At 47.3% G+C, this 13,093-nt stretch overlaps 2 protein-coding genes across 2 annotated transcripts in view; one reads left to right on the top strand and one right to left on the bottom strand.

Annotated features, from left to right (window-relative positions):
- LOC144495190 (uncharacterized) overlaps positions 1-13,093 on the bottom strand; it is a 984,403-nt gene that overhangs the window by 459,481 nt on the left and 511,829 nt on the right. The window lies entirely within an intron of this gene.
- The window catches only part of tmem8b (transmembrane protein 8B), a 171,320-nt gene that overhangs the window by 67,698 nt on the left and 90,529 nt on the right, over positions 1-13,093 (top strand). The window contains exons 2-3 of the mRNA XM_078215294.1: positions 8,927-9,116; positions 12,370-12,577. Of these exons, the coding sequence (XP_078071420.1) occupies positions 8,927-9,116; positions 12,370-12,577 (398 nt within the window). The remainder of the gene's footprint in view (positions 1-8,926; positions 9,117-12,369; positions 12,578-13,093) is intronic.

The raw sequence follows: 13,093 nt of genomic DNA, 5'->3' as shown, positions 1-13,093 counted from the left end.
GCTATGACTGTAACACTACATTCTGCACTCTCTCCTTTCCTTCTCTATGAACGGTATGCTTTGTATAGTGCGCAAGAAACAGTACTTTTCACTATATGTTAATACAAGTGACAATAATAAATCAAATCAAATCAAATAAATTGTCCCTTAGTGTCCCAAGATGTGTATGTTAGGGGGATTAGTGGGGCAAATACAGGGGTTATGAGCTAGGGCGGAAGGTGGGCTTAGGCAAGATGCTCTGTCGGAGAGTCAGTGCAGACTCGATGGGCCAAAGGGCCTCTTTCTGCACTGTAGGCATTCAATGCTATCCCAGATTTTATGAATTGAATGTGGACCCCACAGCTGAAAATGCTGGGATTTGAACCCAGTTTCCATCAGAGGGTTAGCAGGGGCCAGTGACAGGACCACGCTGCCATCGTCACCCTAACGTCAGAACCAGGATTTTCCTGGAATGGGTGACATTCTGGGATTCAGTGCAGAATTTGTCCACTGTTTCAGCATTAAAATAACAGGGGAGCAGGTATTGTATCCGAGACTTGAGTATCAAAGACTAGGAGGTGATCTTATTGAGGTGTTTCAGATACGTAAAGCAGTTGACGGAGTTGATAGAGAGAAATGAGTTCCTCTGTTACAGAACAAGAGGAAAAAAGCCAGAGATCAGAGTCAGGGTTCAGGAGTGATGTCAGGAAGCACTTCTTCACACAAAGCAAATCTGCAACTATCTGGTACAGAAGGTGGTGGGAGAGGTGATGGCGCAGTGGTATTGTCACTGGGCTAGTAATCCAGGGACCCAGGGTCTGGGAATCTGGGTTCCAATCCCACCATAGCAGATAGTGGAACTTCAATTCAATTTTAAAAATCTGGAATTAAGAATCCACCGATGACCATGAAACCATTGTCGATTGTCAGAAAAACCGATCTGGTTCACGAATGTCCTTTAAGGAAGGAAATCTGTCCTCCTTACCTGGTCTAGCCTACATGTGACTCCAGAGCCACAGCAATGTGGTTGACTCTTAACTGCGCTCTGAAATGGCAATTAGCGATGGGCAACAAATTTTGGCTTTTCTAGTGGCTCCCACAATCAATGAAATAATTTTTAAAATCTTTGAGAGGAGGGGTTTCAATCAAAATTCAAAACTCCAATAGATAGATCTTTATAATCATAGAAACCCTACAGCGCAGAAGGAGGCCACTTGAGTCTGCACCGACCACAATCCCACCCAGGCCCCACCCCCACATATTTACCCGCTAATCCCTCTAACCTATGCATCTCAGGACTCTAAGGGGCAATTTTTAACCTGGCCAATCAACCTTACCCACACATCTTTGGACTGTGGGAGGAAACCGGAGCACCCGGAGGAAACCCACGCAGACACGAGGAGAATGTGCAAACTCCACACAGACAGTGACCTGAGCCGGGAATCGAACCCGGGACCCTGGAGCTGTGAAGCAGCAGTGCTAACCACTGTGCTACCGTGCCGCCCCTAAAGTGAGTGTTGTGGAACAGAGACGTGACGAGGCGCAGTAGGACAGATGATTGAATTAAATGATGGAACACGCTAGATGGGCTGAATGGCCTTCTCCTATTCCTATGTTCATGTACAGACCAAGCTTGAATCTTAGCTGGAAATAACGTGTGTTCAGACCCTCTCTGTTTCTCTGACACGACTCTACAGGAGATAGATGACACAGTCTGCCTCTTGGTCACTGAGCTATCCCCTATCGGGAAGACACTGTGTTCTGAGTCAGATCCAAGTGCAGAATGGGGTTACTACGTACAGGCCAGAGAGACAGCCAGGCAGGTAGAGAGAGAAGCATCTGTACTTAAAATACAAACACAGTGTGAATGTTCAGGGCAAGCTGCCGCTTACTTGCACTGTGCCCAGAAAAACTGCAACACAGCAGATGGAGTTTCAACTCAGCATTCCTCTCTCGTCAACATTCAAGATTTTACTGCCACAGAACACAATATTTTCCATTTCAGGACAGCAGTACACATCAAACTCTCCCAGGACAGGTACAGCACAGGGTTAGATACAGAGTAAAGCTCCCTCTATACTGTCCCCATCAAACACTCCCAGGACGGGTACAGCACGGGGTTAGATACAGAGTAAAGCTCCCGCTACACTGTCCCCATCAAACACTCCCAGGACAGGTACAGCACGGGGTTAGATACAGAGTAAAGCTCCCTCCACACTGTCCCCATCAAACACTCCCAGGACAGGTACAGCACGGGGTTAGATACAGAGTAAAGCTCCCTCTACACTGTCCCCATCAAACACTCCCAGGACAGGTACAGCACGGGGTTAGATACAGAGTAAAGCTCCCTCTACACTGTCCCCATCAAACACTCCCAGGACAGGTACAGCACGGGGTTAGATACAGAGTAAAGCTCCCTCTACACTGTCCCCATCAAACACTCCCAGGACAGGTACAGCACGGGGTTAGATACAGAGTAAAGCTCCCTCCACACTGTCCCCATCAAACACTCCCAGGACAGGTACAGCACGGGGTTCGATACAGAGTAAAGCTCCCTCTACACTGTCCCCATCAAACACTCCCAGGACAGGTACAGCACGGGGTTAGATACAGAGTAAAGCTCCCTCTACACTGTCCCCATCAAACACTCCCAGGACAGGTACAGCACGGGGTTAGATACAGAGTAAAGCTCCCTCTACACTGTCCCCATCAAACACTCCCAGGACAGGTACAGCACGGGGTTAGATACAGAGTAAAGCTCCCTCTACACTGTCCCCCATCAAACACTCCCAGGACAGGTACAGCACGGGGTTAGATACAGAGTAAAGCTCCCTCTACACGGTCCTCATCAAACACTTCCAGAACAGGTACAGCACAGGGTTAGATACAGAGTAAGGTTCCCTCTACACTGTCCCCCATCAAACACTCCCAGGACAGGTACAGCACGGGGTTAGATACAGAGTAAGGTTCCCTCTACACTGTCCCCATAGGTATGCGTACAGTTCTGGTTGCAGCATTATAGGAAGGATGTGGAAGTGTTGGAAAGGGTGCAGAGGAGATTTACCAGGATGTTGCCTGGTATGGTGGGAAAATCTTATGAGGAATGGCTGAGGGGCTTGAGGTTGTTTTCGTTAGAGAGAAGAAGGTTAAGAGGTGACTTAATAGAGGCATACAAGATGATCAGAGGATTAGATAGGGTGGATAGTGAGAGCCTTTTTCCTCGGATGGTGATGGCTAACACTCGGGGACATAGCTTTAAGTTGAGGGGTGATAGATATAGGACAGATGTTAGAGGTAGGTTCTTTACTCAGAGAGTAGTAAGGGCGTGGAATGCCCTGCCTGCAGCAGTAGTAGACTCATCAACGTTAAGAGCATTCAAATGGTTATTGGATAAACATATGGATGATATTGGAATAGTGTAGGTTAGATGGGCTTTAGATTGGTTTCACTGGTCGGCGCAACATCGAGGGCCGAAGGGCCTGTACTGCGCTGTAATGTTCTATGTTCTATGTTCTATCAAGCGCTCCCAGGACAGGTACAGTATGGGGTTACACACAGAGTAAAGCTCCCTCTACACTGTCCCCATCAAACACTCCCAGATCAGGTGCAGCACGGGGTTAGGTACAGAGTAAGGCGTCCTCTACAGTATTAGAGGGTTGGATGGAGAGAAATTTGTTGAGTGTATTCAGGCGGAATTTCTCATTCAGTATGTGGATGGCCCGACTAGAGAGGGGACAAAACCTGACTTCCTCTTGGAAAATAAGGAAGGGCAGGTGACAGAAATGTTAGTGAGGGATCACTTTGGGACCAGTGATCATATTTCTATTGGTTTTAAGATAGCTATGGAGAATGATAGGCCTGGCCCAAAAGTTAATATTCTAAATTGGGGCAAGGCCAATTTTCATGGTATCAAAGAACAAAGAACAAAGAACAAAGAACAATACAGCACAGGAACAGGCCCTTCGGCCCTCCAAGCCCGCGCCGCTCCCCGGTCCAGGATTGAATCCTGAATCCAGGATCCCCGCCCAATTTTCCAGCCTATCTACATACCAATATCCTATCCACCGAGCTGTCCCTCACAGCTATGATGCTTTGTTCATTACAACCTATTAACTTACCCCCACCCGAATGGCAGATGGAGTTTCATTTAGATAAATGCGAGGTGATGCATTTTGGTAGATTGAACCAGGGCAGGACTTACTCAGTTAATGGTAGGGCATTGGGGAGAGTTACAGAACAAAGAGATCGAGGGGTACATGTTCATAGCTCCTTGAAAGTGGAGTCACAGGTGGACAGAGTGGTGAAGAAGACATTCAGCATGCTTGGTTTCATTGGTCAGAATATTGAATACAGGAGTTGGGACGTCTTGTTGAAGTTGTACAAGACATTGGTAAGGCCACACTTGGAATACTGTGTGTAATTCTGGTCACCCTATTATAGAAAGGATATTATTAAACTGGAGAGAGTGCAGGAACGATTTACTAGGATGCTACCGGGACTTGATGGATTGAGTTATAAGGAGAGGCAGAATAGACTGGGACTTTTCTCTCTGGAGCATAGGAGGCTGAGGGGTGATCTTATAGAGGTCTATAAAATAATGAGGGGCATAGATCAGCTAGATAGTCAATATCTTTTCCCAAAGGTAGGGGAGTCTAAAACTAGAGGGCATAGGTTTAAGGTGAGAGGGGAGAGATACAAAAGTGTCCAGAGGGGCAATTTGTTCACACAGAGGATGGTGAGTGTCTGGAATAAGCTTCCAGAGGTAGTAGTAGAGGCGGGTACAATTTTATCTTTTAAAAAGCATTTAGACAGTTACATGGGTACGATGGGTATAGAGGGATATGGGCCAAATGCAGGCAATTGGTGGTGAAGAAGACATTCAGCATGCTTGGTTTCATTGGTCAGAATATTGAATACAGGAGTTGGGACGTCTTGTTGAAGTTGTACAAGACATTAGTAAGGCCACACTTGGAATACTCTGTGCAATTCTGGTCACCCTATTATAGAAAGGATATTATTAAACTAGAAAGAGTGAAGAAAAGATTTAATAGGATGCTACCGGGACTTGATGGATTGAGTTGTAAGGAGAGGCTGAATAGACTGGGACTTTTGTCTCTGGAGCGTAGGAGGCTGAGGGATGATCTTATAGAGGTCTATAAAATAATGAGGGGCATAGACAAGGTAGATAGTCAATATCTTTTCTCAAAGGTAGGGGAGTCTAAAACTAGAGGGCATAGGTTTAAGGTGAGAGGGGAGAGATACAAAAGTGTCCAGAGGGGCAATTTTTTCACACAGAGGGTGTTGAGTGTCTGGAACAAGCTGCCAGAGGTAGTAGTAGAGGTAGATAAAATTTTGTCTTTTAAAAAGCATTTAGATAGTTACATGGGTACGATGGGTATAGAGGGATATGGGGCAAATGCGGGAAATTGGGATGAGCTTAGGGGTTTTAACAAAAAAAGGGCGGCATGGACAATTTGGGCCGAAGGGGCTGTTTCCATGCTGTGAACCTCGATGACTCTATGACTCTACACTGCCCCATCAAACACTCCCAGGACAGAGTAAAGTGCTCATGAAACATTTATATAGTAAAAACCTGGAGGGCTTTGGTGAAAGAACAGCAGAAGTGGATTAATTGGGAAAAATGTGCTGATGGGTTTAAGAACATAACATAAGAAATAGGAGCAGGAGTAGGCCATCTAGCCCCTCGAGCCTGCCCCGCCATTCAATAAGATCATGGCTGATCTGACGTGGATCAGTACCACTTACCCGCCTGATCCCCATAACCCCTAATTCCCTTACCGATCAGGAATCCATCCATCCGCGCTTTAAACATATTCAGCGAGGTAGCCTCCACCACCTCAGTGGGCAGAGAATTCCAGAGATTCACCACCCTCTGGGAGAAGAAGTTCCTCCTCAACTCTGTCTTAAACCGACCCCCCTTTATTTTGAGGCTGTGTCCTCTAGTTTTAACTTCCTTACTAAGTGGAAAGAATCTCTCCGCCTCCACCCTATCCAGCCCCCGCATTATCTTATAAGTTTCCATAAGATCCCCCCTCATCCTTCTAAACTCCAACGAGTACAAACCCAATCTCCTCAGCCTCTCCTCATAATCCAAACCCCTCATCTCCGGTATCAACCTGGTGAACAAAGAACAAAGAACAAAGAACAAAGAACAATACAGCACAGGAACAGGCCCTTCGGCCCTCCAAGCCCGCGCCGCTCCCCGGTCCAGGATTGAATCCTGAATCCAGGATCCCCGCCCAATTTTCCAGCCTATCTACATACCAATATCCTATCCACCGAGCTGTCCCTCACAGCTACGATGCTTTGTTCATTACAACCTATTAACTCACCCCCACCCCCCCCATTCCAGACCATGTGATCTCCAGGGAGAGGCGAAAACCCAGAGTGAAAAACCCCAGGGCCAATATGGGGAAAAAAATTCTGGGAAATTCCTCTCCGACCCCCTGGGGCGATCGAAACGAGTCCAGGAGATCACAATGGCCCTGATCGGAAAATGCTTCCCAACCCTAGTCATTTCCACTTCCACGAACACCATATGAATTCCCTGCCCCCGAGACAGGTTCCCAACTATCCGCAGTCTCGCTCTGTACTGGCACCAGCAAGATGATCATAGAATGAAGCCTTGAAACGAGAAACAAGGAACAATTAGCCCGCGCCGCTCCCTGGTCCAAACTAGACCACTCTTTTGTATCCCTCCATTCCCACTCCGTTCATATAGCTGTCTAGATAAGTCTTAAACGTTCCCAGTGTGTCCGCCTCCACCACCTTGCCCGGCAACACATTCCAGGCCCCCACGACCCTCTGTGTGAAATATGTCCTTCTGATATCTGTGTTAAACCTCCCTCCCTTCACCTTGAACCTATGACCCCTCGTGAACGTCACCACCGACCCGGGGAAAAGCTTCCCACCGTTCACCCTATCTATGCCTTTCATAATTTTATACACCTCTATTAAGTCTCCCCTCATCCTCCGTCTTTCCAAGGAGAACAACCCCAGTTTCCCCAATCTCTCATCATAACCAAGCCCCTCCATACCAGGCAACATCCTGGTAAACCTCTTCTGTACTCTCTCCAAAGCCTCCACGTCCTTCTGGTAGTGTGGCGACCAGAACTGGACGCAGTATTCCAAATGCGGCCGAACCAACGTTCTATACATCTGCAACATCAGACCCCAACTTTTATACTCTATGCCCCGTCCGATAAAGGCAAGCATGCCATATGCCTTCTTCACCACCTTCTCCACCTGTGACGTCACCTTCAAAGATCTGTGGACTTGCACACCCAGGTCCCTCTGCGTCTCTACACCCTTTATGGTTCTTCCATTTATCGTGTAGCTCCTCCCTACATTATTCCCACCAAAATGCATCACTTCGCATTTATCTGGATTGAACTCCATCTGCCATTTCCTTGCCCAAATTTCCAGCCTATCTATATCCTTCTGTAGCCTCTGACAATGTTCCTCACTATCTGCAAGTCCTGCCAGTTTTGTGTCGTCCGCAAACTTACTGATCACCCCAGTTACTCCTTCTTCCAGATCATTTATATAAATCACAAAAAGCAGAGGTCCCAATACAGAGCCCTGCGGTACACCACTAGTCACAGGCATCCAGCCGGAAAAAGACCCTTCCACTACCACCCTCTGTCTTCTGGTGCAGAACCTTCTCTGCACTCCCTCCAATGCCAATATATCCTTCCTCATATAAGGGGACCAATACTGCACACAGTATTCCAGCTGCGGCCTCACCAATGCCCTGTACAGGTGCATCAAGACATCCCTGCTTTTATATTCTATCCCCCTCGCAATATAGGCCAACATCCCATTTGCCTTCTTGATCACCTGTTGTACCTGCAGACTGGGCTTTTGCGTCTCATGCACAAGGACCCCCAGGTCCCTTTGCACGGTAGCATGTTTTAATTTGTTTCCATTGAGATAGTAATCCCATTTGTTATTATTTCCTCCAAAGTGTATAACCTCGCATTTATCAACGTTATACTCCATTTGCCATATCCTCGCCCACTCACTCAGCCTGTCCAAATCTCTCTGCAGATCTTCTCCGTCCTCCACACGATTCACTTTTCCACTTATCTTTAGATGAAGTCTGGTGGGTGAGGGGGAGGGGTTGGAGCAGGAGGCTCTGTGGAGCATAAAAGCTGGCATGGAATTGATGGGCCAAATGGCCTGTTTCTGTGCAGCAAATTCTGTGTAATTTGATAGTTCTTTCAAAGAGCTAGGGCTAACACAATGGGCTGAATGGCCTCCCCCTGTGCCCTGTGCTGTCTGACTCTATGGCTGGTGTCAGCTGGAGTAAAGTTACTGGGATGTCCAGCTTCTCCCTCTCAGCCCATGTTCCGTCTCATCTCAGTGAACCCTCAACACGTTCTGCTGCCCAATGTTCTATCCAACATTTACTTCATTTCCAAGCATTGAAATCACGCTGAGGGATCGAAACCTGGGCAAAAGGGGTAAGGGATAAAGTTTTTAAAAACTCCAACAAAGAGCTGGAAAAGGTGTGATGGGCCGAATGGCTCCAGGAAGTCCCGAGCCACGAAACCTCTCACTAGACAGGGGGACAGCACAGTGACACAGTGGTTAGCGCTGCTGCCTCACAGCGCCAGGGACCCGGGTTCGATTCCCGGCTTGGGTCACTGTCTGTGCGGAGTTTGCACATTCTCCCCGTGTCTGCGTGGGTTTCCTCCGGGGGCTCTGGTTTCCTCCCGCAGTCTGAAAGACGTGCTGGTTAGGGTGTATTGGCCGTGCTAAATTCTCCCTCAGTGTACCCGAACAGGGCCGGAGTGTGGCAACTAGGGATTTTCACAGTAACTTCATTGCGGTGTTAATGTAAGCCTACTTGTGACACCAATACATAAACTTTAAAACATCACTGAGCACTCCCTGCTTTCTCTCTCTCTCTCTCTTCCCCCAGAGTGCCTCTTTATCACCGATTACTTCACCCGGACTCCTCGCAAACTCAACGCTTTCACGTCATTCGCCAGTGCCGAGCTCTTTCACTTTCATGTGCCTGAAGACACGGTGGTGGCCGTTTGGAACCTCATCACCTTCAAGGAGCAAGGAGGCAACTTTGGAGATAGCTGCCCAGACCGAGACATCACTGTGTGAGTAACCCTGGGGCAGAGTTACCCCGGGCGGGGTGGGGGTGGGACAGGGGGGTGGGGGTGGGACAGGGGGGTAGGGTTCGCACGGAATAAATTGGTTATTAATTTGGACACGCCAATTTACATTGAAATTTACACCCAGAAACAGACCATTCAGCCCACATCGTCCGTGCTGTCACTTATGCTCCGCACAAGCCTCTTCCCACCCTCCCTCCATCCCACCCCCATCAACATATCCTCCTCTTCCTTTCTCACTCACGTTTATCCAGCTTCCCCATCAATGTTATTCCCCTCAGTGTATGGCAGTGAGCTCCATGTTTTCCACTGGCTGTATTAGTGAGGCCTGGATTGATGCGCCCCCATTCTCAGTCTCCCCCAAGAGTGGAAACATCCTCTCTGCATCCACCCTATCAAACTCTGTGTAAGTTGATGAGAATGGAATAGGTGCCCCCTCAGAGCTCTCCATTCGAGACCAGAAGCTCCAGCATATTCAACCTCTGCTGATAGAACCTTTCACATTCTGACATCATACAAACATACGCATTAGGAGCAGGCCATTTGGCCCCCCGAGCCTGCCCCGCCATTCAATGAGATCATGGCTGATCTCATTGTAACCACAACCCCACATTCCTGCCGACCCTGATAACCTTTCACCCCCGTTGATCAAGAATCTATCTCGCTCTACCTTAAAAATATTCAAAGATTCTGCTTCCACTGCCTTTTGAAGAGAATTCCAGAGACTCACCAACCCTCTGAGAAAATATTTTTCCTCATCTCCGTCTTAAATGAATGACCCCTTATTTTTAAACCGTGACCCCAAGTTCCACATTCTCCCACAAGAAGAAACATCCTCTCCACATCCACCCTGTCAATACTGCTCAGGATCTGACATGTAGATTTTATTTTGCACTTTCTCCAGGGTTTTTATCTCCTTTTTCTAATAAATAGAATCCCAAATTGTACAGAAAGAAGCTATTCGGCCCATTGAGCCTGCACCGACAACAATCCCACCCAGGCCCTGTCCCCATAACCCCATGCATTTACCCTGCTAGTCCCCCTGACACCAAGGGGCAATTTCGCACAGTCAATCCCACCTGACCTGCACATCTTTGGGTTATGGGAGGAAACCGGAGCACCCGGAGGAAACCCACGCAGACAGTGACCCGAGGCTGGAATTGAACTCGGGTCCCTGGCGCTGTGAGGCAGCAGCGCGAACCATTGTACCACCGTGCCGCCTCATGTGGTCTGACTGTGGTTCTATACGAGTCCACCACACCCTCTAAGTTTAGGAAATGAAGAAGGGATTTGAGAGATTGAATAGGGAAAGCCCATTTACATCGATTATTGGAGAGAGTAACTCAGAGTGTGGGCAATGGTGAGATAAATCTTTTAGGGAAAGATTGTGGAACCATTTGAAGCAGCGACAGATGCAGGGGTGATGGGGAGAGACTTAATGTCCTGAGATTTGGATTTCTCTAGCAGGGAGCTAGCACAGTATTATTCCGCTAACTCTTTCCAAGCATCCGAGTTTAATGCAACAATCCAAAGACTGGAGTCGAATCAGATTTTCCTAACAATCTTCCCTTTATTTAACATTTTAGGCATCAGACTCAAACTTACAACAATTGCAACACTTTAACTCTTTAACTGAACATTAACTCTTTAACTGGACATTAATTCTAATTCTTTAACTGAAAATAAATACTGCCCGGTTCAGAATGAAATGGCCAGGTTCATTCCCAATGTAGAATCTGTCCTCATGGTCTTTCTCTGAAGATGTTCGTCAGGGCACTTTTTGTGACGGTTGGTCTCTAAAGTTACCGTTGGAAACATCTCTTTATCCTAAACTTCTCACATTCTTTCAGGAAGTTCTTAGGCACCCAGCCAATGGTGTAACTGGAATCTGATCACATTGCTCAACCAGGCCAATGGAATTACTTGTAAACGACTTCATGACACTCACCCAAGCCTGCATGTCACTTCATGTCCTGTCCGTGCCATCAGGTTGAACTCAAAGTAAACAACTTCCCCAATTTGGTCAACACAGCAGGTGTCAGGTCACAGTTCACAGAGCAGACAACAGCAACTTTACAACCCACATCTGTTTTTAATTGTAAGTTGACCGAAAATCCCAGCATGCCTAGCTTTCAGTTACACTTGCTCTTTAAAGCCAGTCTTGTTCTTAAAATCATCTTGTAGTCATTATTTCTCCATCCACAACAGGCACAAGGGACAATTTACCATGGCCAATCCACCTAACCTGCACGTCTTTGGACTGTGGGAGGAAGCCCATGCAGACACGGGGAGAACGTGCAGACTCCACACAGACATTGACCCCAGCCGAGAATCGAAGCCAAGTCCCTGGCGCTGTGAGGCAGCAGTGCTAACCACTGTGCCACTGTGCTGCCCCTAATATTTCTTACTGTGGCTTGGTGTCAAACTCTGTTTTGCAACATTGCTGTGAGGAGCCTGACTGTGACACTCAGGTCCAGGAGTCTGGCTTTGCCCCAAACGAGGACCATACTCATCAGTGATCTTAAAGTAATCTCTTCAATCTTTCACTGAGAAATAATTGTTTAGGTGTGAGACATGAGCTAAACAGATAGGAAAACACCAATGGCTGTGAATGTACCCACACAAATTCATTAAGACAGTTTGATGAAATTGTTTATAATATTCTTTATGGGGTCAAAGACAAAATCTCTCTGGTTAAAGGTAAGGAAAGAAAAAAGTGCAGAACGGCACGGTGGCACAGTGGTTAGCACTGCTGCCTCACAGCGCCAGGGACCCGGGGTTCAATTCCGGCCTTGGGTCACTGTCTGTGTGGAGTCTGTACGTTCTTCCTGTGTTTGCTTAGATTTCCTCTGGATGCTCCTGTTTTCTCCCACAGTCTGAAAGACGTGCTGGTTAGGGTGCATTGGCCGTGCTAAATTCTCCCTCAGCGTACCCGAACAGGTGCCGGAGCGTGGCGACTAGGGGATTTTCACAGTAACTTCATTGCAGTGTTAATGTAAGCCTATTTGTGACACTAATAAATAAACTATTAACTTAAAAAAAAACAGATCAGTCAAATTGCCAAGGAAGCTTTCTTCATAACATTTCTATGATATCCAATGTATTGATTAAGATTTTATAAGGTTATTACACAGCGATTTCTTCCATCACTAAGCTTCACTATTTTAAAGGTGCTATATAAGTGGAAGTTGTTGTTATTTCTCCTCCTAACTCTTGCCTCTCTCCTGATCTCTACCAGATATTTCCGATCTGGGGCACCGCCAGTTATTAACCCCCTCCACACCCAGTTTCCTGCAGATACCATTGTCCCAGGATCATTCGCAGTCACTCTGACATGGACTCTTCCAAACCGCACCACGGGGGTGTTTAACATCACCAACCCGCTCCTGGGAGACTGGTTCCTCGCCGCTCACTTACCGAAGGATAAAGGGAAAATCTCAGTCAAGGTAAATCCTACAGCCACGGAGCGGCTCAGGACTTCTCAAAACCCTTTTACCAGCCACTGACATCCCTCCTGAAGTGTAGTCACTCGCAGCATGAATCATCGAATTCCCTACTGTGCAGAAGGAGGCTCATTGGGTCTGCGCTGATCACAATCCCACCCAGGCCCCATTCCCGCAACCCCTCACATTTACACTGCTAATCCCTCTGACTCTAAGGGGCAATTTAGCATGGCTAATCAACCTAACCTGCACATCTTCCAACTTTGGCATGGCAGCTGATCCGCTCACGGAAAAATCCAGCTCACAGCCATGTGATAGTGGGCAGCTGATCTGTTTTAGTGATGTTCGTTAGGGGATGAATGTTGGCCAAGGCAGTCCCCCAGCCCTTCTTCAAACAGTGAAACGGGATCCACTTAACAGGGTTTAATTCTCGTCCAAAATGTACCACCTCCAACCGCGCCGTCCATTTAGTTAAAGTTAATTTATTAGTCACAAGTAAGGCTTACATTAACACTGCAA

Source organism: Mustelus asterias, chromosome 6, assembly GCF_964213995.1.
Source record: "Mustelus asterias chromosome 6, sMusAst1.hap1.1, whole genome shotgun sequence".
In the NCBI taxonomy this organism is placed as follows: domain Eukaryota; kingdom Metazoa; phylum Chordata; class Chondrichthyes; order Carcharhiniformes; family Triakidae; genus Mustelus; species Mustelus asterias.
This window is presented reverse-complemented; position numbering and strand designations above follow the sequence as displayed.